The sequence below is a fragment of the Juglans microcarpa x Juglans regia genome, chromosome 3S, assembly GCF_004785595.1.
Source record: "Juglans microcarpa x Juglans regia isolate MS1-56 chromosome 3S, Jm3101_v1.0, whole genome shotgun sequence".
Lineage (NCBI taxonomy): Eukaryota > Viridiplantae > Streptophyta > Magnoliopsida > Fagales > Juglandaceae > Juglans > Juglans microcarpa x Juglans regia.
Genome location: NC_054599.1, coordinates 21269886 through 21297775, shown reverse-complemented (window position 1 = coordinate 21297775; position 27890 = coordinate 21269886). Strand labels below are relative to the sequence as shown.

At 36.2% G+C, this 27890-nt stretch overlaps 2 protein-coding genes and 3 non-coding genes across 6 annotated transcripts; all 5 read left to right on the top strand.

Annotated features, from left to right (window-relative positions):
- On the top strand, window positions 1–14645 carry LOC121257345 (endoplasmic reticulum metallopeptidase 1-like). Of its 2 annotated transcripts, none has more exons than XM_041158315.1 (21): window positions 1–402; window positions 2719–2804; window positions 3001–3102; window positions 3503–3609; window positions 3697–3797; window positions 4561–4648; window positions 6614–6702; window positions 7095–7234; window positions 7336–7492; window positions 7621–7756; window positions 7917–8013; window positions 8642–8771; window positions 9360–9419; window positions 9520–9635; window positions 10804–10898; window positions 11705–11929; window positions 12391–12551; window positions 13140–13303; window positions 14070–14152; window positions 14243–14328; window positions 14421–14645. In XM_041158315.1, exons 1-21 carry the CDS (start codon window positions 190–192, stop codon window positions 14562–14564), a joined length of 2580 nt encoding a protein of 859 aa, XP_041014249.1. In that variant the 5' UTR covers window positions 1–189; the 3' UTR covers window positions 14565–14645. The 2 variants fall into 2 exon arrangements, with proteins under 2 accessions (XP_041014249.1, XP_041014248.1); XM_041158314.1 differs by having other exon boundaries at window positions 4–402; window positions 10804–10928.
- Window positions 14646–16196: 1551 nt separating this feature from the next.
- Window positions 16197–19222, top strand: LOC121257344 (60S ribosomal protein L17-2-like). Its single transcript, XM_041158313.1, has 7 exons — window positions 16197–16352; window positions 16461–16497; window positions 16653–16693; window positions 18238–18468; window positions 18548–18650; window positions 18739–18806; window positions 18928–19222. Exons 1-7 carry the CDS (start codon window positions 16212–16214, stop codon window positions 18994–18996), a joined length of 690 nt encoding a protein of 229 aa, XP_041014247.1. The 5' UTR covers window positions 16197–16211; the 3' UTR covers window positions 18997–19222.
- Window positions 16826–16954, top strand: LOC121258896. Its single transcript, XR_005939448.1, has one exon. It is a non-coding gene; the product is annotated as a small nucleolar RNA snoR74 (small nucleolar RNA).
- LOC121258897 lies at window positions 17915–18043 on the top strand. Its single transcript, XR_005939449.1, has one exon. It is a non-coding gene; the product is annotated as a small nucleolar RNA snoR74 (small nucleolar RNA).
- A 2770-nt stretch (window positions 19223–21992) lies between the features above and the next one.
- On the top strand, window positions 21993–22143 carry LOC121258903. Its single transcript, XR_005939455.1, has one exon. It is a non-coding gene; the product is annotated as a U4 spliceosomal RNA (small nuclear RNA).
- Window positions 22144–27890: the final 5747 nt, after the last annotated feature.

Here is a 27890-nt window from a genome sequence, read left to right as displayed (position 1 = left end):
GCAGTATTTTCTTTTCCATTTGACGTCCATCAGTCAGCCACCCTCTCGAGTTTAGAAGTCGCAGCCCTCCCTCCCACGTTCGTATCGTCTCCAGATATACCGGACTCATTTCTCATAAAATCTATCCGGCCGTGTAAAATCTCGTCCGGTTTGTGCGTTTAGGCTCGCAGGGAAAGGAGGAGGTGGATAATGGCTTGGAGGTTAAGCACAGCGGATGTGTGCGGGTTCAAATTCTTGATCTCTTTGGCGGTTATGTATGGCCTCATGGCGATGCTCGCCTACTCCGTCCTCCATATGAAGTTCATTAAGCCGCTCGGCATCCAGGCGCCTCTCGATCGCTTCTCCGAGGCGAGGGCGCTCCAACACGTCCGAATTTTGTCCAAAGAAATCGATGGCCGTCAAGTGAGACCATTTCTTTTTTTGGCTTATTTGTTTTGTTTTTTCAAATGAAAATAGTTCTACTCATTTTATTTCTCCAAAGTTATTCTTACTGTTTTTTTTTAGATTAAAGTTATTCTTAGTTTAGTTAAAAAAAATAAAAGTTATTCTTAGTTATCTTTTGAATAGCGAGCTGAGATGGGATAATTAATATAGAAGTTGAATAAAATATTATTATAATATTATTTTTTAATATTATTATTATTTTAAAATTTAAAATAATTAAATTATTTTTTATATTTATGTGTAAAAATTTGATAAAATTATAACGATGGAATGAGATAAAATATTTTCATTATTCAAACGTTTACTGTTAAGTAGTAAAGTTTTGTTTCAAAATAAATTAAAATTTTGAACGTTAATGCTCTGTTTGGTTCCCTGGAAAAGACATAGAAGGAGAAGTTGACTTAGAATTGCGAAGTTCAAATTTTAACATTTTCGCCAGTGTATTTTTGCAACCAAAGAAGAGAGGGAAACTGTCAACCGTTGGAGAAGAGCCTTTAAAAACACGATAATGCTGTATACACGGACACAAGCACGGGTTCAACACGGAGACAGGACAAATAAAGTTACTGTTCATACGAAGATATTATAACTTAGGCCTCGTTTGCATTCAAAACCCACCTCAACTCATTTCAACTCATCTCATCTCATTATTACAATTTTCTCAAATTTCCACACAAAATATAATAAACAATTCAATATTTTCAAATCTTAAAACAAATTTTCCTAATTTCCATACAAAATATAATAAATAATTTAACTTTTATTCTACTATTCACAAACAATCTCAACTCATCTCTGAATCCAAACCACTCGTTAGAGAAAAACTTCTAACCGGTCTTTCTATTTATATCCCCCAATAATAGCCCTCCAATGAGGAAATGTCACGTATGCGTCCCATTTTATCTCCACTATACCGCACCACAGACCAAACTTCACGGGAACAAAAAAGCACCCCCGCCAAATCTTCCACCCCCTTCTCGCAACTGACGACAAACCCTCGCACTGGTGTTGACCGAGTCCTTACCTGTGATGCTCCCCCTCACAACCAAGCCCTCCCCTCACATCGACGGAAACCCACAATCTGTCGAAACCAAGCTCTCCACCTGCTCTGCACTCACTTGATTCTTTGGAAGATTTTCTACTAAAATCACCAAGATACACGCACGAGTCATTTCAGTATATGCATAAGATCTTGGAAAATTTGATGAACTTTAAGATTATAAACTCTCGTTGAATTCTGAGACCTTGAAGGTAGCATTCAAAATTGAGCAAGCATGGATGATTCTAATGATTTAAACCTTGATTTATGATCTATTTTAATGATCAAACCCAGCTCCTGAGCATGGGGCAGGGTCAACCTTCATCAAGTACTTTATCTTAATTGTCCCAAAAACTTCCTAAAACCAAAGCTTCGGTTCAAATCTAGGTCCTTAAAAAAATGATTTTCAACCAATAGAGTTTGAGAAGACATAGATCTCTATCATTTTTCCCGTGATTTATGCATGCCACTAGATGTTTTGTCGACAATGACATGTTTCAAATGAAAACCAGTTCTGAACATCCAACGAAAACACACTCCCTTCAAACTCTTCTTTGATAAATCCCATCGGCAGCACTCCATGGTCAATCTCGAAGATTTCGCTTGTACTCTCTTGCTCAATCTCGCACACACTAGTACTGCTATATGTATGTGGCTTGAATTGGTTATGGTACGCAGCTGTAGCACCACTTGCTACCAGCGTTGTTGTGGATTGACAGCTTTTTCTGTTTGAAAGAGGATTTGGATGATTATTTAAAAGCCTTCAAGATGATAAGGCATAAAAAGCATAAATGGGTTGTGGTTCCAAAGCTAGATAGAGAGGACGACGATGATGGACACTATTGTTGTTGACGCACTGCTGTGGATGACGGTGATAAATCACTGTTGTGGACTCTTGCGGTGAAAGTTGGTGGCTAAATCACTGATGTGGACTCTTGCGGCAACAAACCTTGGTGGTCGACAGACCTTGGCGGGCAACAAAACTAGGTGTGGCGGCGACGGAACTGGTCTGGCACCGACGACGGAACTAGTTTGACAAATAGCAAAGGATTGTTGGGAGATGGAGTGAAAAAGATGATAATGAAATCTTGGAATTCTCGGGTGTGATAGTATTATGTTCATTTGTATAGATTTGCTGACGTGGCGGCCTTTAATTGGGGGTTGTTAAATGTCCAATATTAGTCCGACTGTTCCAAAGAGGAACTGTATAACTTATATGCTTGTTTATTTGACAGGAAGGGCGTCCTGGCTTGCGAGAAGCTGCTCATTATATCAAAGGCCAGCTGGAAACAACAAAGGAGCGGGCTGGGTCCCATATTAGGTTGGTATACCGTCTATTCATTTCCATATTGTCATGAAGTTTTGTCATTCAATTTTAAAGCGGTTAGATCTTTCATTCTGTGTCCAATGCGAATTTGTAGGTCGATTTCGTCTTGTCTTATTGCAAGTAAGCTGGAGGAATTGGTTGTTGATATGAGTTCTAGTTTACAGTTGTGTCTTAATTGTTTATTTTGCAGACTAGATGTCGAGGAGAGCATTGTTAATGGCTCCTTCAAAATGATATTCTTAGGCCACAGCATAACTATGGCGTATAGAAACCACACAAATATTGTAATGAGGTACTTCATTTTGCTGATTGCGATTTTGGAATTTGCCTTCTTGTTTTGCTCATTTTGGAAGTAGTCCTCCCCCCTGGGCACACTTTTTTATGCTATTAGGTAAAGTTTTAGACATGGTGAGAAAACAAAACCTTTTGAACCCATCATAGGAAAATAGAAAAGGAAAAAAGGAAGAGAGGCTGGTGGAGTAACATCCCTAGTAACAATCTCAAAATGTGGTTTACTAGGAGAGAATGAGGAAGTATCTGGACAGACTCTACTGATATAAATTTGTTGTGTTTGGTACTTGTAAATTGTAAGAGGAAATTTGTCAATCTGCTTATCCTATGAGCAAATGAAGTATAATTTATTTACAGTTTTTTAAGAATCTGTATGGATGAACTTTTACCCAAAATGACAGGATATCATCCGCAGACTCAAAAGATACTGATCCATCACTTTTACTGAACGGCCATTTTGATAGTCCGCTTGGTTCCCCAGGTGCTGGTGACTGTGGTTCATGTGTTGGTGGGTACAATGAAAATCTAAACTTGTTTAGTGGCCACGCTTGCTCGATTTATTCATATTCTCATCATTACTTCAATCTTTTCCCAGCATCAATGTTAGAAGTAGCAAGACTCACTGTAGATTCTGGCTGGGTCCCTCCTCGACCTATTATTTTTCTTTTCAATGGTGCAGAAGAGCTATTTATGTTGGTAAGACACAATGGTATTGCCCTTTCTGGAACAAATATTATCTTACTCGGGAATAATTTTCTCCCTGCATTTTTTTCCTGTCTTGTAAAAAGTTATCTTCAGCACATGTGCCTTACCTGGTGTTCCATTGTTTTATTTAGGTGCCGTTTGGATAGTGATTTGAGATGAGATGAGATGAGATGAGATGAAAGTTGAATAAAATATTGTTAGAATATTCTTTTTTAATATTATTATTGTCTTGATATTTGAAAAAGTTGAATTGTTTATTATATTTGTGTGGAAATTTGGAAAAGTTGTAATGATGAGATGAAACACTTTCACTATCCAAATGGGACCTTAGATGTACAATGTTGTTTTGATTTTTATGTGATCCACCTGTAGAATCTTTGTTTATGCTTCTATTAAGGATATACATTACAAATTATTAAAAATTGATAGAAGCGATAATTGCTTTAATTTTTATCTCCCAATTTTTCAATGAGTAAATCCATATCTCACAAATTAACAAGTTAAGAGAAGAAATTTGAAATAGGCGGCATAGCACCCTCCTAAACAATTACATAGAAAGGAAGGCAAACCAAGGTGCTGCACAAGAAGAAAAACCAAAGTGAAAAAAACAGAAACCATCACAATTTATGCTAGCCGAGAATCATGTAGTTAATTTGTACCTGAATATTTATTTTCTTCTTTTTCTTTTCCATGTAAATTGGCTCACAGGATATGTAGCTTATGGGATGGAGTTTATTTGCACCTGTTGTTTCAGGGTTCACATGGTTTCATGAAGACACATAAATGGCATGATACAGTTGGAGCTTTCATAAATGTAGAAGCATCTGGTACTGGAGGTCTAGGTAGGATATGATCCAATGCTGATATTATTTTCCCAAAAGTTTTAGAATGTACACTTAATATGGCTGCATGAAGCAATGCAAATATGCAACTAACTTGTTGGCGTACCTTTTTCCTTTTAGTGGATAACTTAGAGAGTAATCAATGACCTAGAAAACATACAAAAAACTTTCTAGGATTTTTTTTTTACAAGTAAAAATTTATTAATGTCAATAGGCGTAACCAAGTACACTGGATGTATACAAAAGAAAACGCCTAGTTGGGATGCAAAAGGGAAAAAAAAAAAGGATAAACCCATTTAGGAAAATGAACCTAACAAAGCCCTAGCCCAAGCCCAAAGATGCGCCTGCCCCAAACCACCACCAGTGCACCAAGCCTATCCCACCAAACCAGAGTTTGCCCTCAAGCCTATCCCACCACCAATTCCCCACACTCCTCAATACTTGTAAACTCCGAACGAGCCTACTAAAAATATAAAATTGGTTATGTCTTCCCTCTGGTCCTCCCTTGACTTGAACTACCTCCCTTATCGTCATAGTTGATTGCCCAAGTAAGACGATTTAACTCTCTGCTCTTCTTAGATCTTGATTTTGCGTTACCGCCTCCATTGCATTGAGTAGTGCTGTGAATTGGTCCTCTAATTCTGCACAGGTAATCCCCACACACTGTTGTATCTCATTTACCTTGTCCAAAACCCAATCTGATGATGAATCAACTATATTGTTAATCAGTGGGAGAGATATCAGGAGAGCAACATCTTCTGCAGTCTCCTCTCCAAACTGTGGATCAGGCCCTAAAAATGCCCCCTCGCAAGGCACCAATGACAGCTCCATCCCTTCCTCCACACCAGTTCCTAAAACTCGCATCTCCTCCATAGTGCTATTGATGTTGTCACCACCTTGGCCAAAGTTATGTGTCGACCCACAAGATGCTTGAAGAGGTACACCGGTTACCTCTGACATGGGTGGTGGAACCATGATCGCCATTTGAATTTTGGGGTTAGCAAAAACTCCTCCGAAACTCGGCAATACCACAGATTCTGTCGCGGGTGTCGTAGATTCGACGAAAAGAGCATTGACTGTGCAACTCGTCGCCGATTTAGTCACCGTTGGTGAGGGGCAGTCCGTTTTGGTCGTCTCCACGCCAATACCCGACGTAGAACCCTCTTCGAATGTAGATGACCCGCTTCTTCTTTTGACCCTCCACACTCGCCTAGGTCTAAATATTGAAATTGGGCCAAAACCAACTTTCTTTTTTCCTTTATCTATTTTTTTAGCATTCAGCCCATCACTTAACACGCCAAGTTCGCCCTTATTGGGCCTTATAGCAGCACCATTACCACCTCTTAGCTCACCTAGCCTCTCAATTTTTGTTGATAACATAGCAACCGCTGCCTTCAACTCAGCAAGCTGGTGTTGCATGTCTTTTAATGTACAGTGCATACCATTGGGAAGACCCAAACCATCCAAGTAGTCAGACCCCTTCTGACTTGGAATATTTCCATGTACAATCTGTAGAGGCTGCATACCCCTTTCACTGCTTCCCTTGTTGCCCCTATTAGCAAACTGATTAACTGAAGCAGGACCCCTCGCCTCACTACTGTGGTTGCACTCGGGTCTTTTTGTTTCAGGCCCATATTGTTGTTCTCATGAGCAGATAAATTCTGTTTACTTTCTAGGATAATCCAACTGCAATCTTGATTAACTTCAAAAAACTGGGTACATTACTGTGTTATGAAATGTTCAACAAAATCAACAGATGGGAACTGTATTGACAATAAATATTAACATGTGCTTGATTTCCATTACTAATTACAAGCTCAGTGAAATAGAGGAATGATTAAAATATTGAGAATTGTCTCCTTTGTTGATAGAGCATAAGAATAACTTCTTTATTTCTTCCCAGTCTATATTTGGTTTTGTAGTGCTGTAACACACTGCTGCTGTTGTTGTACTCTTAATTAACAGACTTAGTTTGCCAGTCTGGACCTGGTTCATGGCCTTCTCAAGTCTATGCCCAATCAGCAGTATACCCAATGGCACATAGTGCTGCTCAGGTGTTTATTAGTCTTTTATTTTTTGAACAACTTTCTTATAGTCTTAAATTCACATCCAGGTGGTGATCATTTCATTTTTATGATCTACGAGTACTGAGTATTGACTTTCATGATGTCAAAACAGCACAATTTCTTCTCACTTCCTCTTGAACCATTATTTACTTGATTTTATTTAAGAATCCAAATTCATGTTAACCATACTTAGTGTTGATACTGAGGTTGGGGCAATGGATTATATTTACAATCTTTCGTCGACCTTTGTGTGTGTGGTATGCATGCATGTGGATATGTGGATGTGTTCGTATCTCCTCAACATTTTAATGTGCCTTGGCTGCAGCTATATTCTGTTTCAATATTACTGATTTAATTGCAAAGGATCTTTTTGTATGCAGGATGTTTTTCCTGTTATTCCAGGAGACACAGATTATCGAATATTTTCCCAAGATTTTGGCAATATTCCTGGGCTGGATATTATCTTTCTCCTTGGTGGTTATTTTTATCATACCTCCTATGATACAATGGAGAGACTATTGTATGCATTACATCTTCTATTTTGGTACATATTCACTTAATTGGAATATATATTCTATTTTGTCCTTGAAGACTTCCTCTTATACATCCTAATGTCTCCAGACCTGGAAGCATCCAAGCACGCGGAGAAAATTTATTCAGCCTAATGAAGGCCTTCACCAATTCTTCTAAGCTACGAAACCCCCACGATAGAGAACTTCTGGTTGCTACTGATGCAGATGAACGATCTGTTTTCTTTGATTACTTAACATGGTTCATGGTATGCTTATAATTTATGGTTTATGATGCAATTATGATACATAAGTTGTCTTAAAAGTATGATCCTATGTGATTAATAATGTGGCTTCTCTCTCTCTCTCTCTCTCTTCTGTGTCATGAATCACTCAGATATTCTATTCAAGAAGGGTAGCTGTGGTACTTCATAGTATTCCTATCGCCATCTTCCTTATTGTGCCATTCATTTTGTGTTTACTGTATTCTGGGTTGCGTTCTTGGTTTGCAATCATCTGTGATTTTACAAGAGGTAAATGGTCAATGTCAATCTATTGAAAAAGGATTCCCACGGCTCTTTTCATGTTCTTCAATTTATTATAATATTTTCTTGTTAAGTACTCATTATCTCAATACTCAGCATTGACATAACTTGGAGATTTTTTTTAACTTGAAAAATTATTGATTTTCAGGAATACTATTCCATTTTGCTGGGATTATTCTTGCAATTATTATTCCAATTTTATGTTCCATCCTAAGGTTGCTGTTCTCTAGTCATCCAATGAGCTGGTGGGTTGATATATTTTTTGGATAGCCTCTTCCTTTTAAATTTTGTTTTGTGCATATTGTTCTTTATATTATTATTGAAATGAATAGCTTTCTGATTATCCATGGGTTCCTATTTTTTCTCTTCTTTGTAGTTTTGTTTTATAATCTTTGATTTCAAGGCACTTCAGTTCTGCTGATAAAACCTGTTGTCATCAATGCGGCTCTTCCTTATGCTGGATGATACCTTGTCTGTTTCTCTGGTTGAACCAGTAGCATATTACAGCTATTGTGAAAGTCATGGCTAAATCAAGTGACCAATGCTAGCATGTAATTTCTCACGTATCAACCCATCTAACTGCGTCCTCTGACTCTACTTACTCGAGTCTTGATCATGCCTGAGAGGAGATCTGGTAGGATTCGGTTAAGAACTAAGTGATAAATTTGGCAAGATTTCGGATGATGTATTGAAATAGTATGGTTTTTTAAGAAAAATTCCATCTAATGTTCTGGTCTTAAACTTATAGAATCTTCCGCAAAAATAACCCCAGCTCTTTCAAATATCTCTGGTTCCCATTTCAAGATCTAAGTATTTGAAATCTCTGGTATTGGTGCATTTGCAAGGTTCTTGACATGTTGAACCGTAATGCAGGTTTGCTCATCCATACTTGGCTTTCATGATGTTTGTCCCTTGTTCACTTGCTGGTCTGTTAATTCCAAGATTTGTTTGGAGTTGTGTACCCCTCTTTCAAGGCATTTCACTTCTTAAGACATCTAGAGAGGTACACTTAATGTTGAATTTTTTTATACACTCCTTGATCAAGGCCAATATTGTCATATATGTCTGTCATAGATCCTATCTTTTATTTTTTCTAAATATTTCTGGCTTACTGGCTGGATCTCTCTCTCTCTCTCTCTCTCTCTCTCTTTCTCTCTCTCATTTTGTAACGGTTTCAGCACAATTAGCTGTAGTGGATCTTGCTAAGATTTAGGGCTCGTTTGGATACTAAAACTATCTCACCTCATCTCATCTCATCATTGCAACTTTTTCAAATTCCCACACAAAATATAATAAACAATTCAACCTTTTCAAATCCCAAAGCAATAATATTATTAAAAAAAATATTCTCACAATATTTTATTCAACTCATCTAAAACCATCTCATCTCGCTATCCAAACGAGCCCTTATCCATTTGTTCATTTCCTTCAAATGTTCATGGGATGGAATCCAAAGTGTTGGACATGTGATGCTGGTATTTGAAAACTGACTTAAATTTTGATGGGATCATTCCCTGGTTAGGGTTTATATATCTACCACAGATGCTTAATGTGGTTACCTTAGCATTGATCTGGAAGATAAATCTTGTAGGTATTATCTGATGAAGCAAGATTTTGGGGAGCATTTGGGTTTTATGCCATATTAACTTTGGTAAGTATTGGCCACTTTGATTAATTTTATTACTCAAATGTAGATATCTTGGAACAGAAAGAAAATTTAAAAATATCTAAATACCCTTTGTAAAAAGCAGGCTTATCTTTTAGCTGGTCTGTGTGGAGGCTTCTTGACTTTTTTTGTGTCCGCTTCTATGCTTGCTGCATGGGCTTCCTTTTGCTTGTCAAAATCTTATAGTTGTCAACCATTCAGGTATGCATTTAAGGGCGGTCAGTTTGATTTCTTTCTTCTCCGAGTCTTATGTCAATTTTACCAGCTGTTCATTTGAAAGGCTATTATGTTAGGGATGTTTTCTCATGTGTAGCGAATTTCCTACTGCATTATGCAAATGTCTTCTACAATACTGTATTAGGCAAATGTCCTCTAAAACTACTTTTTTTTTTTTTTTTTTTTGCAATCATAGCAAACAATGTTTCTAAGATCCCACATCACCTATGGCAGTTTATTTAGCTTAGAAGTCTAATGAGCTTCAGCCCAACCAAAGAAGGCAAAAAAGAATGTATTGGGCTTCCCCGGGGTATGAACTCTTTGGCTTCTAAGTTTTGGGAACCTTGTCTTGAAGAAGTTAGGTAGTTGACCTATTGGGAAAACAACCGTGTATATATTGTGGGAATGGTGATGGGTTGCCAGTTTCGTTATTGCTACAATTTGTACCTAAATAATTTTATACAAGTTTTGACAACGTCAGTGAAATGATCGAGATGTATCAAAGGACTTTCTATGTTGTCCTCTGGAGTTATGGGACAAAACCTTATTGGTGGATTGAATGGTCAATTGTGTGCGAGGCTTTCCATTGTTCTAGACTCATCTCTCCTCTGTAAACAATATGGATATAATTAGCAGAATTACATACTTTTTTTGTATTTTAAATAGATAAAAGTTCTCCTTACTAATATTCCTGATGGATAGATTTTTTTATATAAATGAAAATATCCTCTAGTAAATCCAGCAACGGAACTGTTGCAATTCTTGCCATGAACTGTTGCACCATGCCATGACTTTTATTTCAGCACAGAGATTGCGGAGTTAAGTCTTTGGTAAATCCAGTTTATAGCTGATTGTTAAATATGAATTTGGGACTTCGAAACTTTGTCATACTCTATCTCGTTCTGTTTCCATTTATTTGTTTGTTCCTTTGTTGATTTCTTCTTTTAAAATAAGAAAAAAACCTTAATTACATTTTTATTTTTGGGACACATTGTTCTCCCTCCCTCCCTCCCACTCCCACTCCCTCTCTCTCTCCCTCTCTCTCTCTCTCTCTCTCTCTCTCTCTCATTAAGGTTCTATATCTTATGTCCAGGTGGAGTTAAAAGTAATGGCATATTTAAAAGTGGGATCTGATTAATTTTGTTTTTATCAGGTCAACAGTGTTTTACATGATACCTCTGATTCCATTCCTTACTTACTCTGTTTACTTTGCGGGTTTTCTTGCTCAATTTTTGATTGAGAGGATGGGTATGATGGGCGCTGTTCCTCCACCTTTTGGTTAGTGTTTCTGAACTCCTATATTTTTCTTCACTGCTAATTATTCACTGCCACTCGGTGTGCACTTGGATAGATGTGGCAGTTAAAGTTAAGCAATCAGATGTTTCCATTTACTTGAAAAATGGATCTTGCCTTACAACTAATATTATTTTTATTGGGAGAAACTCTATGAACTAGTTGAATTATATCTTATTCACAGCTGCTGCATTGCCCTGATTGGGTGAATTTTATTCATACATTTTGATGAAAAATGTGTAAAATATTTTTGTTAAAAGTTCAATATATCAATGTAAAGTTTGAAGTCTGAAGTTTAGAACTTCTTATGAAGGCTTTAAATTGTTTTATATAAGGCTGTTTAAATGCAATGTTTGAGCTGATGAGGAAAGATGAATTAATCATTTAATTGTGGGACAGATTTGCCTTTAATAAGTCGTTCTAATACGTTGAATGTTAATTGAGATGGGGCAAAGTGTAGAGTTAGGGTTCGAACTTAAGACTTTTGTTCAAATATCAAGTTAAATCATCAATTGTCCTTTTAAGCTTAAGGGAATATATGACTTTAATCATTATTTTAAGAGTAATAATCATAGCGACCATAACCATATAAATCTTTGCAAACTTAATGGTACTGGTAGTAGTAATGATTCTAATACTTAATAAAAATTTTTAGCAACAACAATGAGATAAATAATAATGACAAGCAGACTCTTGATTATCACCATAGCAAAATTAATGGTACTGGTAGTAGTAATAGTAATCAAATATTTTGCTTTCAGGATATTTTCTTCCAGATATAATAGTGGCAGCATTAATTGGAGTTGCAACTGGTTTCTGTGTGGGCCCCCTAATACCTATATGCGGTCATTGGTTGGCAAGGTCATCAATTTTTCAATTTTTGCTGCATCTTAGCGTGCTTGCCTTGGCTGTGTCATCGCAATTCTTTCCTTACAGCATGGATGCACCTAAGAGGGTTATCTTTCAGCATACCGTTCTTACTGCAGGTACTGAAGCTGCCAGTATTTTATTCTACTGAATGAAATAGTAAACACCGTAGTTTAATAGATTATTTCCAGAAAAGAGATTTTAAAAACTATTTCTTTGAAACATCATAGTTCAAACAAAAATGTCATATTTAGAATGAACTAGAGAACATCATAGTTTTTTTTATTCCCTGAAACAGGCTTTTAAAAACTATTTCCGAAAAAGGCTATCAAACAGGACTTCTAAGCTTTGTAATATCTGACAAGTTAGAGACTGTTATACTTAGCTAGCATTACACTTTCAACCCATCATGTATACTGTTTCCACACCTCTTACGTTACTAGCAGTGGTCTCAGCTACCCCCCCAAAAGAAAAAAAAAAAGGAAACTCCTGATTGGTTACCTCATAATCTCATATAAAAAAGCTGTTGTACTCCATTGGTTATCTCATATAAAAAAGCTGTTTTATTTTGGGATTGCAGATGGAAATCAGGTTCTGGACTGCACTTACGATTTTTCTGTACTGGATTCGAATTCTTTAGCTTTTGTTTTCGACTATGCACCTGAAGTGGCAAATGAATTGCACATTGGTTCGGAGTTTTCTTTTGAAACTGCAACATTGCCTCACCGGGAGACTTGGATGGTATGTGACTTGGAGACTTTGAAACTATGCACTAAAGTTTTAAGCTAATCTGAAGTCATGGGATGAATTAGATGGCCTTGTATGCCTTACAAAGGCATGAGTTTTGGCCTTTTCCATTTCAAACATAGCTAATTTCTCAATTGGCAGTCCCTTCATCCCTGCACAGTAGCAATGTATTATGTATACCCGAATCAATTATGTAAAAAATTGATTTGAGATCTGAGCAATATTAGTATACTATCATGCAAAGAAAACTCTCTGTCAGATAGCATATTTGTCAACCAAATGTTTTGTTGCAACAAATGGTCATGGGATTAAGCAAAAGCTACTTTTACTCCTCATTGATACTTAAACTGGTCTTCTTAACACGTGACTTTTGGCCAAAACAATAAAACAAAAGCACCTGGCACAAATATTGGGGTTTGCTATTCTTTGTTGAATTTATGAATGTTGGTATATTCCCACCAAGGATAATTTCATAATATAAAGCAACTTTCAATATTGCTTTATATAATTTCAAGGTTTATGTTGACTCATGGGTGTTAATGAGTGAAATGAAAAAAATCAGAGGATCTGTTTCTTTTACAGGCGCTATTTCCAGTTTCTCTTTTGTTCTCAAGAAGCTTGAAGCTTCCTACAAAAAGTGACGATGTCCTTAAGCAGTATTCATACTTCCCCCATTTGTCTATTCATAAGCCACATACGATATCTAGCGACGGATCTCGAAGGGTTTACTTGGAACTTTCTTTAGGGTAAGGTGTTGAAATGTAGTGTTATCTATGAAGTTACATTGATCTGCATAAACATGTAGGAACATTTTCATGTGCTTTTAAAAACAATGCCATAGTTAATATTGGAAGTCATAAAGTTTCATGTTTTTATAATAAATGTAGATTTTCCTGCACACAAAATCGCTTAATGCAAATCTGTTGGACCTATGAAGATTTTAAGAGCTATACTTTTTGTAGACTTTCTGCTGTTTGAACTTTGTATCCCTGTAATCTGGTTTCATTCAGTTGTAAAGATTATGCTTCCATGCACAGATGCTCATCTACCCTGGCATTTGTGTTTTCATCAGTGCAGAACTGATCATGTAATCTCTGAAGACTTCAAAAGTCAACACTCTTTGTAAGGCATGATTGGTACATGTATGTATGGTATGCACCCAAAGATAGGGGAAGAACCAAAGCATGCAACAAGGTGTCTTCTATGTATGACTTTGCTTATCAGGCAAAAAAGTTCAGCATAATTTTGTTATCACTATAGTCAAAGTTATTCTTTCACATGATTGAAACATATGAAATGATATAAGTGAACAAAGTTAACTTTGGAAGTGGGCCTCCTCCTCCTCCTCTTGATTTCCCCTGATTTGATGGGGCATTAACATGCAGTACATAGATAGATGCAAATGGTCCATTAGTTTGTTTAGAGATCATTGAAAACGCAGATTCCATGACGTCTCTGACTATGTTTTCAGTGTAAGGATTTAAACATCTTCATGGGTTGTCTTCCTTTCAGTTCCTTAGAGGAGGTTTGGGTTGCAGTCCTCAACATTACTGGTCCTCTATCCAGTTGGTCATTTGCAGATAATATTCTTCCAGGTACGAAAATTCTCTCCAGTTCCACCTGATTTTGGTCTAAAGTAATTTCTCTTTTGTTATATCACTTTTGACCTCGTGAATCCTGTACAGCTCCTGAAACAGTCGATGGCGGTCCACCTTCATATATATGTCGGCTTAGCGGAGCCAGCCATGAGAATTGGACCTTTTGGTTAGAGGTAAAGTTTGGTCACAACTAGTAGTTTATTTTTATCCCCCACCCTCCTTGCATCCGTTTGCAAATCATTCTCAAACCTTTTGATCTTGGCAGGCTAGCAGTTCTGAGGATTTAAGGGTGGAAGTTGCTGTATTAGAACAAAAATTAGTTGATGCAGCAAAGAAGTTGAAAAGCCTATTTCCGGACTGGGTGGATGTTACTGCTTATTCTAGCTTTATGTCCAGTTATATCTTTTAGTTCCACATTGGCAGTTCTGTTTTGCAGACATTCAACAATTTTGTATGAGAATTCAATAAAACCAATCTCAGCTTTATAATTTGTCCCATTTTTTTTCCTCTCTGGGTGTATATAACTGTGGACGGCTACATCTCCATGAAATTGTATCCAATGATCGATTAAGCATATTTCGAAGGTAGAATTCATCAGGAAAATAAAGAACGCCTGGTGGGGTGGGTGGATGCAGTGAGGTGGAGACCGGAGAACTTGCCTCGTTTGGCAGCTGAAATAAATCATCTCAGAGGTCTCTAATATGCTAAACACGAAAACATCTCCCTCGGGAACTTTTTCACAAAACAGTTTTTGTCACTTCTTTGATTAAGGTTGCCTTTGGTAGTGAGGTATTTTATGAATAATAGTGAAAAATAGGTAAAATAATAATAAAATAATAAATACTAGTAAGCTGAATAGCTCAGTATCCAAACTAAAATAACATTAAAAATAAAAAAAATAAAATACAACCACCGAGGGTGGCCATCACCATGTGGCCTGTGCGGCCTTCCAAGATCAGGCCACCCAAGGGATGACTTGTGACTTGTGAGGGTCCCCAAACTCATTTTTTCTCCTAATTTCTTTTTAAATATCCAAGTATATTAGAAATAGGATTTGTGACTTTCACGAAAATTTATAAATTGTTCATCTCAAACTTTCTTTCAAATAAATTTATAAAATGTTGATACCAGTTTTCTTGTTTTCTTATAATTTGATCATGTTGCAGTATACTCCTAATTTACATGTGTTTAATAGTCATGTTTAACAATTATGCTCCTAATTTACATGCGCTAATATTCTTGCGCAGATCGGTCCGTTCGGATTTAAAAATGAGTTGTGATAATTTGTGAATAATATAATAAAATATTATTAGAATATTATTTTTTAATATTATTATTGTTTTAAGATTTGAAAATTTTGAATTGTGTAATATATTTTGTGTGAGAATTTAAAAAATTTATAATTATTAGATGAGATGAGTTGATGTGAGTTTCCAATCCAAATAAAGGTATTTTTATGTTCACCTTAGACCATTCACTATTTTTTAAAGCTCAATCTCTCTTTCCTAGATAAATTATATAGCTAAAAAAAACTATGACCTAGAATAGAAAAGTTTGTCATGCCCACGAATAAATATTTCATTCAAATGAAATAAATTTTTACTAGGTAGGGGTAAACTCAGCTCTTGAAAACAAGAGTAATCCAGTTTGGATTAAAAAAATATTTTATTTCATCTCACAATTATAATTTTATTAAATTTTAACACAAAATACAATAAACAATTCAAATTTTTTAAATCTTAATTCAACTTTTTGAAATTCTAAAATAATAATAATATTAAAAAATAATACTTTAACAATATTTTTTTCAATTTCATATTTCATTTAAAATCATCTTATCTCATATTTGAATTCAAATCAGCCCTAATTATTCCATCTTTTGAGAATATAGAAATCATTTTCTCAAAATTTTATTGGTATATTATTTTCTGGTAGGATAGGAATTTCCCGTTATCCATAATTACTTCAAATAATTTCCTGAAAATAATAGGATATAATCAAAACTAGATGGGCCTCCAAAAGCCCGGCCCAAGTCCCGATTGCCATTAGGTCACGGATGATTAGGGTTTTATACTTCACCCCCTATAAAAAGGATTCCGCCCTCCGTTTCCTCGCCTCCCTCTGCTTAGAACAAACTAAGCAAGTGGAATCCTCAGCCGAGGCAGCAGCATCGTCCCCATCCCCTTCAGCGGCCATGGTAGCGAAACTTTTTGTCCCCCTTCTTCTCAACTTCGTAGAAACGCAGTTCGTTCTCTGATCTTCGATTATCTGATAAAAAAATTTTGTTTTTATTTGGTTTTTTCAGGTGAAGTATTCCAGAGAGCCCGACAACCCCACCAAGTGTAAGTATCCTTTTCATTTTACGTACTCGGTCTCTTGGTTTTTCTCGTTAGCTACCAATTTATTTTCTTTGTTTGCTTCTTCCGTTTTCGGATTTGGTTTCAGCGTTTATCATTTCGGATCTAATAGTTTCCTTTAATGTTTGTATTTAATGCAGCCTGCAAGGCCAGGGGTAAGGACCTTAGGGTTCATTTCAAGGTACGTTCTAAGATCTTTCGCTGTCTTGTTAAAATATTCTTTTTGCAAGTTCAAGTCTGTGCTTTTGTTGGATTATATTTAAGATGTGTGAGGTATTGTTCCTTTATTTACTGTTGCTTGTAATACCTGATGAAAAAAGCAGTGGCCTGTTGCCTATGTGAATGGGCCTCTCGTAAACGTCAGGGATATCATTCTCATTGTTATTGGGTGAACCTATGTTAATTGTTTGTGACTGAAGGTTCAGTAAATGATGGGACATTTACTATTCGGTTGTTGTAGACTTTTGTATGATTTTTCACTAGAATACAAGTGAGCCGTGGTGTCTTTTAAGATTGCATTTAAAGACCCAATAATACAAGCCAAGGTGAGGTCAGTTGCCTACAGGACAGCTCTTCTGTAGGCATCAGATAACTCAGTCCAGTTCTAGCAAGTACGGTTCATTTCGAACCCATTTTCGAACTCATTGATTGTCAATGTTTGACTGTGTGGCATGTCAATATGTCTTGGATACAGCCTTATTTGTCTCCACTACCCGCCCAGCAAGTAAGGAAATAGTTTTTAGGAATAATTTTAGGTTTGTTATGAGTGAGAAAGCTTTCAAGTGACATACAGACACTCCAGCTTATCAGCTGAACTTCAGTTGATGAAAAATTGGAAGGAACTGGAAAACCAGCGCAGCTAACTGATCACAAAATATGCTACTTTGACAGGTGAGACTAACTGGCTTCTACTACTACTATCTAGAGATTATAGGGGCGGGTAACAAGCTCTATGTTCTCAGTAGATCTCTTAAAGCTCCCTCATGTAACCACACGAGCTTTAACTTCCTAATAGATAATCTGCACCGCCTTTTCCTCCTATTTCAGTTTATTATCAGCCTCAATGGAATTCGTGTGCCCCAAATATATGATTAAATGCAGGCTCTCCAAGCCAATGTGCATAAAGTCGGCCTCGCATTTGGACTAGGCTCCTTTGGTAGTACATTCCTCTAAATTCTTCTGCTGAATCCACATTGGAAAAGTTTTGGATTTGTTAAAACTCTAAATGATGTTGAGGAGTAATTTTGGATGGTAGTGAGAGAAATGTGGTGATATTTTTAATTGTAAAGATTTGGTGTTTTCTTAGGCACAAATTTTTGTGAAGGCTACAAATGTGGTGAGATTTTGCAGATTTCAGGTCTATATCTTGTGATTTTTTTTCTCCATTTTCTGGAACCTGATTAAAAAAGCAGTGCCTTTTTGTCTTTTGTGAAAAGGGCTCTCGTAAATTTCAGGAAAAATACTTGCATTGTTATTGGGTGAACCTCTGTAGTTGTTAGTGACCGAAGGTTCAGTAAATGATGCCACATGTGTTTAACAGTTTTTCTCTGCATGCCTATTTTTGGTCAATTAATGTAGTCTCTCCTTGTTCTGATTTTCTCTTTGAGCTGGTCCTTATAATTCTACTTCTTTTGTAATTGAGAATTGACTGGTCCTTGTTTCCTTATATATTATATATATTATTGTTTATGGATATTAAACTTAAAATGTGGTTTCTTTCTATAGAACACAAGGGAGACAGCTTTTGCAATCAGAAAGTTGCCATTGACCAAGGCTAAGAGGTATTTGGAGGATGTTCTGGCCCACAAACAAGCAATCCCCTTCCGACGCTTCTGTCGTGGTGTTGGACGGACTGCCCAAGCGAAGAATAGGCATTCAAATGGACAAGGGCGCTGGCCTGTGAAGTCTGCTAAATTCATCCTAGATTTGCTCAAGAATGCCGAGAGTAATGCTGAAGTATGTAACTTCTGGCCATTCCCTTTTTTATTGTTTCATTCATCCCCAATTCCTAACTGACTCGCGTAAAATCTTCCAGGTTAAGGGTTTGGATGTGGATTCTCTCTATGTATCTCACGTTCAGGTGAACCAAGCTCAAAAGCAAAGGCGTCGTACCTACCGAGCTCATGGAAGGATCAATCGTATGTGCTGAAGATATGTTACGCAATAGTTTGTCCGTCTTGGTTTGTTATGATAGTTGATTTTGCATCCTTTTATTTTTCTTGGCAGCCTATATGTCATCACCCTGCCATATCGAGTTGATCTTGTCCGAAAAGGAAGAACCTGTGAAGAAAGAGGTAATTCTTCATTATTGCAGCAACTATTTTGTCAGAAAAGTAGGAAATGTGGTGGAGAATGAAACATTGGTGATTGTATTTTGGTTCTGTTTTTTGCTTATTTACCATTGTTGGTTTGCAGCCCGAGACCCAGTTGGCAACTAGCAAGTCTAAGAAGTCTCAAGCTCTACGCAGTGGTGCTTCGTCTTGAGTGGCAGTTTTAGAACTGGCAAATTGAAATGAGTGCCCGGAATTTCTGGCTGGCTGCACGTTTTGCCTTTCGATGGAAGTTTTTTTTATGTTGTTATGTAGTTGATTTGGGTCGCTTTATCTTTATTTCAAATTATGGTTAGTTCAATCTTCAGTGATATTTTTGTTGGATATTTTTGGTTGGAAAGACTATTAATTCAAGAGTTCTATATACAAGTATTCTGAGATGCATAATGCCCGAAATTGCAATTATTGTTAGTTTGATGAACATTTAGTCATTTCCATGTACATACATTCTCTTCTCTTGATTTTGGACCCCGCTCCTTGATGATAATCATGATTTTACATCCTGATTAAATTATCATGGTGACGAACCTTTTCCTCGGTTAATGTTTTCCTTCTTTTTCTAGACCCGGTAGGAATAATTATTTTTTGAATATCGTGTTTTTCACCTATTTGGGTTTTTACTTTTTACTCCCTAGAATTCCTCGATGCTTCCCTTTCTTGGGGGAAGACTATTTATCGTTTTCGTCAAAACGTTGCCCTCTGTTGCTCATTCTGACAATTTTCCTTTTAATGAGGTGTGGCTAGTATTTTCTTGTTAAATTTATAGTTTGTTATGCACACCAAATTACGTTCTACTTCGAGATTATCGAAGGATATGAAAATTTGTTCAGCTTGCGAGTCACCTTGTAGAATGGAACTCCCCAAACAGATAAAAGACAGTAGACTCAAGTGCAACTCAATTTTTCGAACAATAACTCCTAACAAACCAAAAAAATAGGAGAAACGGAATAACACTGATATGAAGAAAGACAAGAAAGCTCTCCTTATCCTGCAAAATGGATTGGGAACTGAATTCCATGTGTATAGAGGTTTATAGAATTCGAAATTTCTTTTCTCGATTTATCGGTATAGAGTATGGACAATTGTGTTTTAGTGACAAAATAATAATTTGCAATCAAAATAATATCATACAACTTATTCACAAGATAAGATAATTCAATCTTATAATCTGGTAGATCATTATCTTTATCGTGTTATTCGTTTATACTACATCCTTTGTCATCATAGAGAAGTAAAATGTTCAATCTCTATTAAATTAATTACCCATGGTCTCAAAAACTTAGGTCCTGATTGGATTCAGAGATGAGTTGAGAATGTTTATGAATAATAGTGAGATATATGAGTTGAAATTTGTGAATAGTAATCAACTCATCTTCCAATCCAAACTAGCTCTTAATTTGTTTGGATAAAATGAGAGTGTAGAGGCCCATGAAGATAAAAATCCGCTACGATAACAATGAAGGGAGAAAGAAAGAGTCTGACAATAGATGAGGCTTGATCAAATATAAAAGAAAAATGAGACATAGAGCTAGAGGACAAGACATAAATAAGAGAAAGAGACTTAAATAGGAAGATAGGCAATAAAAGAGGAGGCGGATTCATTTTCAAGATTTGAGGATCGTTGGAGAGAAGAAGATAACTAGAGAGAGCTTCAAAGTGAATTTTGGAGGCTGAGTGGTTGTAGAGAGTTGAGTGAAAAGTATTCGATCATGTTTATAGTAGATTTTACATCCAATATTTATGGACATAGGCTTCACAACCGAACTACGTCGACACCGTTTTCTTTTCTTTACTCCTATCATTTATAATTGAAAAATGATATAAGAACAATTATATTACAATTTATTTACAATTAAATATAAAAAAAATTATTATTTTATCTACGTTGAACTGCTGCAAGTTTAAAAATTTTGAATTAAAGTCAAATTTATTAATATTTTAATATATAGCAGTAATTGAGTTATAATATAGTTGGTGGTGTATCATTGTCGTTTATAATTAAAGCCAGCCATGAATGAATGCCCTAAATACACTACTGCCAAAACCATCATTTGAGGCAAATCTAATCAAAATAGTTGAACTTTATCATTTAATTATATTTTAACGTCATCTTCGTGTATATGAGACGAAATGTAGAATCGGATCACCTACTCCTATCAAAATGAAAAGCAGCAAGCTCCCTTCCCAGTTCTTCTGTTACGACGACCTCCTTGACAGCACCGGTGACATCGACTCATCACATGGTGACTATTATCTCTTTTTCTTGCGTAGTAACATTATCATGAATAAGATGTTTACCATTTTAGACATGAAGAATCTTAGCAGAGCTCCCTCCCATCCCAAAAGTCTAGTTGTCCACCTAAGAATCTTTCTTTGTTTTCATTTTATCTTTTTCCACAAAGGTAAGTCCTTTTATTTTCATTCTTACTTTGAGACGTTCAACTATGGAAGGAAGTTTCTTCACATAAAGCGCTATTTTCCTAAAGATCAACTCCTGCTTCTCTGTCTTCTTCAGTTAAGTCAGTTCAGCTGGGCCTATTTGAAGACAAGACGGCAATGGTTGTCTAAAGAAGCTGTTTTGCAATGGTCGAAGCAAGAGCCGCTCGTGTTTCAAACTTTAATTGTACGAGACGGAATTTACACACTCACGGTGTGTCCTAGAGAACTCAATTTCTTTTCCTTCCCTTTCCTTTCTTTTCTTTTCTTTTCTTTCTTTTTCCCATTATCCAACAGCCATACGGACCCAAAAAGGTATTAAATTCCAAGTTCAATCCCAGTTCAGCCTACAGTCCGATGACGATGGACAACTGTTCTCTTCTCAAAAACCGCAATACTATCATAGAATTATTGTAACACTGAAGAAAAGAACGTTGCAATGAAAACAAAGAAACAGTTCGTATAAACATTCAAATCTGTTAAGAAAAATTGTACAAACAAGTAACAGAAGAAGGCAGCCATATCTCTCTTGTTTCTTGCTTTAATTCTTACTCGATCAGTTAAGGTCAGCGTGAAAACGGTACAGGTGGAGGCAGTCAAAGCCAATGGTCAAGGCTTGAAAGCATTCAGAACATGAGTCCCACATCGATTGCGGAGATAGATGTGCGAGAGATAGCTGCGTATAAGTAGGGGAAGCATACCCGGTTTTTAACTATCTTTGCGCTTGGGGCAATGACGCAGCTAGTGAGGTTCTAACCGAGGCGCGTCTATTGCTGGTTGAAAACTATTTCCAAACCCCCTCTTCGGCCTGGGTTCAACCTTGGCCGTCGAGAATTTCTGGAAGGGCTCCCCTCGGGGTAAAGCTCTACATTTCTAGTTCATAAAACGTTTGGGTCTTACTCTCCTGATGCGCTCTTGCATTGGACTTGGTGGTTCAGTCAAGAATTAGAGAAAAACAGACCCAACACCTTGTCAGGCCCAGATATAGCCCGTCCACCCGAGTTTGTATTGTTTAATCACAAAATTATTATTTGTTTTTACGTTCTTAAAATGATTTTATAATTTTTATATTATTTTAGATTCTGCCGTATATTTTATTGTTAGATTTTTTATGCGGAAAAATTTAATTGTAAGTGATTATGTGTATTAATATGTACATTCATTTAATATGATTGATCATAAAGTACATTTTATTAAAAACAGTGTCAATTTGAATTTAGAATATGAAGATAATAATATTAGTACGCAGATTGGTACGTAAATTTGTTTGTATATAGTAAAACTCTACGTCACCGTAGAAATGAGGGGGGTCTTCAATTTAAAAAAAAAAAGCAAATATGATGATCAAAGTAATAAAATTGGAAATCTCGTGAGCAAAATGATAACTGATAAAATCTCAAAGGCTGAGTATGGGTACTTTTAACTCAAATTCTTGTGCGTTTCTTTCTAGCACAGCCAAAGAAATAGTGCATGCTGACGTGGGATGAGAGAGGCTATTTGAAAATCATGAGTCAAGCTGTAACAATTTACAATAATTATAAGTACTTTTGGAAGAAATCGAAAAGTTAATTTATAGATATTAACTTAATTATCTTCTCACAACTGTTTTATGATGAGAAATGCTATGACTACAAATAATTTCAGAAAAATAAATTTATAAATTGATGCAATTTGATATTATAAGTGAAATTGTAAAGTTTTTTTTATTTTTATTATATAGTAGATTTAATATATCATATAAAATCATGTTAATTTCTGATTTGTTCTCTTCGAGGGAAGCTCCTCCAAGAAAATGAGAGAGAGATTGAGAGAAAGTGAGAGAGAGATAAGAGAACTTTCTATAAAATTTCAAATGATTTTCGTAGAGCTCCTTAGCTCCTTACATATAGTCTATAGATTTCCATCCACCTATGGGCCTAGACTAATAATATGATAAAATTGAAATGAGAACTACATTAAGGGCCTAAGTCTATTAACTATTACAACCAACAGTCCACTAAAATATTCTAAGGCCTAACACATAAGGGCCTAAGTCTATTAACTATTACAACCAACAGTCCACTAAAATATTCTAAGGCCTAACACATAAGGGTAAAAGAAGTAAAAGGATAAAAGGATAAATCCAGTCCATGGCTTGGATTGGGCCCAAGTTAATTGGTTTATTACATTGTCGTCCCCTTCAAAGAACCTTGTCCTCAAGGTTGGAAGCATCGATGCAACTCTACGAGTCCTTGTAACAGACTTTCCAATATATGATTCCACAGTCTCCAAATGAAATCTTCCGTTTTACTCTATTGGATCAAGACTCAGCTTGATCGTCTCATCAATAGCCTTGTAAGGCACAACGATAACATTACTATCACCAATTGGCTCTAGTTTATCACTACATGAGGCTACCAGTAAGCATCAGTTATTTCCATAACAACCCATCGTGAAATACATGTGGCCACCACCAGGGTCAAAATGAAGATGATATTTTTCCTAATTTTTTCACACTTCTCTTCTTTAGTCCCTTTCAATCCCTGTGTACTTAGTTTTCGGATAAAATGTGAGGATGCATGATTACAATGTAATCGGCTAAGAGACTCCAAAGATTTGATGCTATTACTCCACTGGCTGCAAGGTACTTCCAGAGGAACACGTCTAGGTGATCTAAATAATTTTCCAACAAGTACTCTTGCTCTGGGTGCTTGAATTTATGAGCCCAATAAATCCTCAAATCCCCCAATACTTTTCCAAGAAGACTTTAGACCATGGAGGGCATTACTATTATTACATTCTACCAGAAACTTTACCACCACCATTATTGGCAACATTGATAAGAACGCACCAAGAAATACACCCTCAGACAAGTCTTTTCCACATATTGGAATGGACCAAAAATCACCTGAACTACCACATCTAGCCTTCACTAACATTTTCACAAACGAGTGAGGCGCAATTACTACCTCTTTCAATTCCGTTTTGATAATCTGGTCATGTATGCATGTTCCAATTTGCAGAGCTTTTTTAGGAATATCATCAAACAATTGAGGAATAAAAAGTTTCTTACACATATGCAGGAGATTTGTAATTCCTTTCTCAGCATGCCCCTGTTATACACAAGGTTTTGCTCTCCCTCCATCCTCTGTCTATGGCATTCCTCACAGCCTCGCTTCAATGCGACCACCAACTCGAGCGTCAAACACCACAGGACCCAAAATAGGTTCGCATTACTCAACTCTTTCACAACTTTTGCACCAACCACCCAACTCACTACCAACTTGCCTACCCATTTAGCAAACTTGCAAAGGGCATCATCAAGATGGAGACAGACGTGGTCGGAAGAGCGGCTAAGACAGAGGACGATGACCTTTATCTTTGGGAGTGGCATGAAACCATGACTGAAATGGCTTGTAAATAGTGCTTCACTTTTGCAAGATGCAGAATCAAAGGCGCATTGGCGAGAAACAACTTTCTCAACCCTAACACAAGTACTATGCCCATAACTCTCATTCTCCCTAGATTTTAAAGAAATTAGAACTCTGAGTATCAAAAGCAATACCTTGTTTTTATAACAAATCCTAATCCTAGGTGAGCAAATTCAGGATTTCCATACAGCACCGCAACAAAAGCACTAATTCTTCAAGAGCGTTGGCACACATAACTGTATTTGATTTAACATCATATAAATCTGAGAAAAACTGCATGAATCTCCCATCGTTTGAACAAAATCTCATAAAGCTTCTGTACTTCTCTGAAATCCACTTCCAATTGGACTGATGTTGTATCTCTCTTTCCCACAATAATATTAGAAACTTCCAGTGCCTTTTGGGCTTTAGCAATCGAGAGCAGCCTCAGGTGACTCCTGAGACCCAATAAATCCCTTTGAAACTCGTACGGGGTTAAATCAGAGAACTGATTCATGCCATGAGTGGCCATTGGGGTCCAGACTCTGGTGGTACTGAGAACTTGAACATGAGCTTCTAGGACTGCCTTCCAGAACTGCGTTGTAGGTCCAAGTAGCAGATGGAGCTGAACTACCATGGCAGTCGTAAGGAGATTGAGAATGGAAGATATGGCGTTGAGACTAACGAGGTCGCTGCAAACTAGGTTCATGCATCATTCTGGTATTTTCTCTGGTCTTTTATCAAACACATTACATGCAGCTCTCACACTGATGATCATCGGCAATCAAGAAAATGGTAATGAAGAAAGACACGGGAAAGAAAGGAAATAAACGAGAGAAAGATAGAAAGGAGTGGAAGAAGAGTTGTTGGCCTTGAAAATATGTGTTTGTTTTTCGAGAAAGTGTAGGAAAAGAAATAAATCTAAAGAATCTCCTTTCTCATATGCCCGAAAGTTGCTTGAGGAGGTGAGGATTTTGATTTAAGGAAGTGAGAAGCTCGGTTTTGGGAGTTTGGGAATTGTTGGACCGTGGATGAGTGAGTGACGTCTCCTAGCTATGGAGGATACCTAACTAGACGGGGCCATTTGCTTGGAACTTCCGATAGTAGGGAATGAGAGGAGAAATAATTTCTGGAAAGTGATAGAAACGAAAGTCGGAGATAGGAATTTGAGTGTGGAAAAATTAATTTTGGAACTGTAAGAGAATTTATGAGAAAAAGGATATCGACGGGATGACCCCTGGCTTGTTCTTCCTCTTCCTACAATGCATGGAACTCTTGTTCCAGATAAGTGAATTCTTCGTTGAAGTTGTTGCTGAATTTTTCAAAATTATTTTTGACATCTCTGAATGTCTTTAAAATAACTTCATAATGTTGTTGCGACTGCTCGACCATCTCTTTAATTTTGAGTAATGATGAGATAATTTTGTCATTTTTATGGATTGATGAAGTTGATGCCAATGAAAGACTGGCTATGAATATCACTTGTAACACACCTTAAGGGTTAAAATAAAATAATACTGATTTGCTCTCTTCAAGGAGAGCTCCTCCAAAAAAATGAGAGAGAAATTAAGAGAAAGTGAGAGCTATAACATTTCAAATGATTTTCGTAGAGCTCCCTGGCTCCTTACATATTGTCTACATATTTCCACCCACCTATGGGCCTAGACGAATAACATTATAAAATTGAAATGAGAACTACATTAAAGGCATAAGTCCATTAACTATTACAATCAACATTCCAATAAAATAGTCTAAGGCCTAACACACAAGGGTAAAAGAAGTAAAATGATAAAAGATAAATGCAGTCCATGGCTTGGATTGGGTCCAAGTTAATTGGCTTGTTATAGGAATAAAAAGTGGTGGAGGAGAAGAAGAAGAGGAAGAGGGCGGTACTACCTTGGCGAGAGGGAGAGAGACAGAGATGGGAGGAGGAAGTGAGACTGAGAGAGCCAAATATGAAAGAGGAAAGAAAGAAATGTGGAGAGGTGGAGTGAGGGTTAAGTTTTGAGTTTTCTTTTTTAAGAGAATAATGTTGTTTTATTAATGAATTTTTTTAATATATATATATATATATATGTGTGTGTGGGTTGGGTCGGATGGACGGACAGACGAAATAAATCTTAGACGGACTGGGCCCAACCAAGGCCCACCTCTGCCTCAAGTTTCGTGCGAGGCATCCCCACAGGTCCCTTATTAGAGAATGGGGGCCCCAATCCTAGCCAAGCAAATGCTAGACAGGGTGGTGCCCTGCAACCCAGCCTTATAGACAAGGTTTTGGATATTGGTGGGAGCCATCATTACAACATCATCTAAATGCACCATAACACCTCTTAAATTACACACCTATTACATTAAATTAGAATTTTTTATATATATTTTTTAAGAGTTATATATATATATTTTTATATATATATATATATATATATATATATACGGGAATGGACTCAGGTGCGTTAGCTTCGGGGTGTACCTGACATAATGATTGAAATAAAAAAAATGAAGAATTCAATAACTTATTTGTCTAAGAAAAGAAAATACAGTGTTAAAAAAAGACACAAAAATCAAGATTAAACAAAAACTAAACTTCAACAAAGTAATAAACAAATTAAATATTGTACGTACAACGTATAAATATTGACAATATATACATGATATATAGTTCTTTTATTATTATTTTTTCTTCATAATATGAGCATTATTGATTAAGTATATAATATATATACATATATAAGATCATCAGTCATAAACAAATCAAATAATGTATGTACAATGTATAAATATTGACAATATATACCTGATATATAGTCCTTTTATTATTTTTTTTTCATGATTTGAGCATTATTAATTAAGTATATAGAACTATTAATGTTTATACATATTAGTATTAAAAATTGATCTTAAGGGCTTGTTGGGCGTATAATAATAATAATAATAATAATAATAATAATAATAATAATAATAATAATAATAATAGAACAAGTTCGTTGTCATTGTTAATATAATATTATTGGCTGCAGGAATTTTTAGTAGGCCGAACGGCTTTAACTTTTAACGAAAAAATAATAAAAACCGTTTTTCGCCTGATAGCCACTTTACATATATATTAGGTGGGTTGCAACGTGCAATGCACATTTGCTTAGTTTATATTTAATTTTATTTTGTTAAGAACTAATTTTTTATTAATAACGACTTAATGTTTTTGGCTAATTAAGTAATGATGTAA

Excerpts from the sequence above, each read along its gene's own strand:
- LOC121257344 (XM_041158313.1), top strand. The coding sequence starts at position 16,212 with ATGATTAGGGTTTTATACTTCACCCCCTATAAAAAGGATTCCGCCCTC. Across the intron at positions 16,694-18,237 it reads ACCTTAGGGTTCATTTCAAG|AACACAAGGGAGACAGCTTT; the intron begins GTACGTTCTAAG and ends TTCTTTCTATAG. Across the intron at positions 18,807-18,927 it reads AAGAACCTGTGAAGAAAGAG|CCCGAGACCCAGTTGGCAAC; the intron begins GTAATTCTTCAT and ends GTTGGTTTGCAG.
- LOC121257345 (XM_041158314.1), top strand. The coding sequence starts at position 190 with ATGGCTTGGAGGTTAAGCACAGCGGATGTGTGCGGGTTCAAATTCTTG. Across the intron at positions 7,235-7,335 it reads GATACAATGGAGAGACTATT|ACCTGGAAGCATCCAAGCAC; the intron begins GTATGCATTACA and ends TAATGTCTCCAG. Across the intron at positions 14,329-14,420 it reads ATTGGACCTTTTGGTTAGAG|GCTAGCAGTTCTGAGGATTT; the intron begins GTAAAGTTTGGT and ends TGATCTTGGCAG.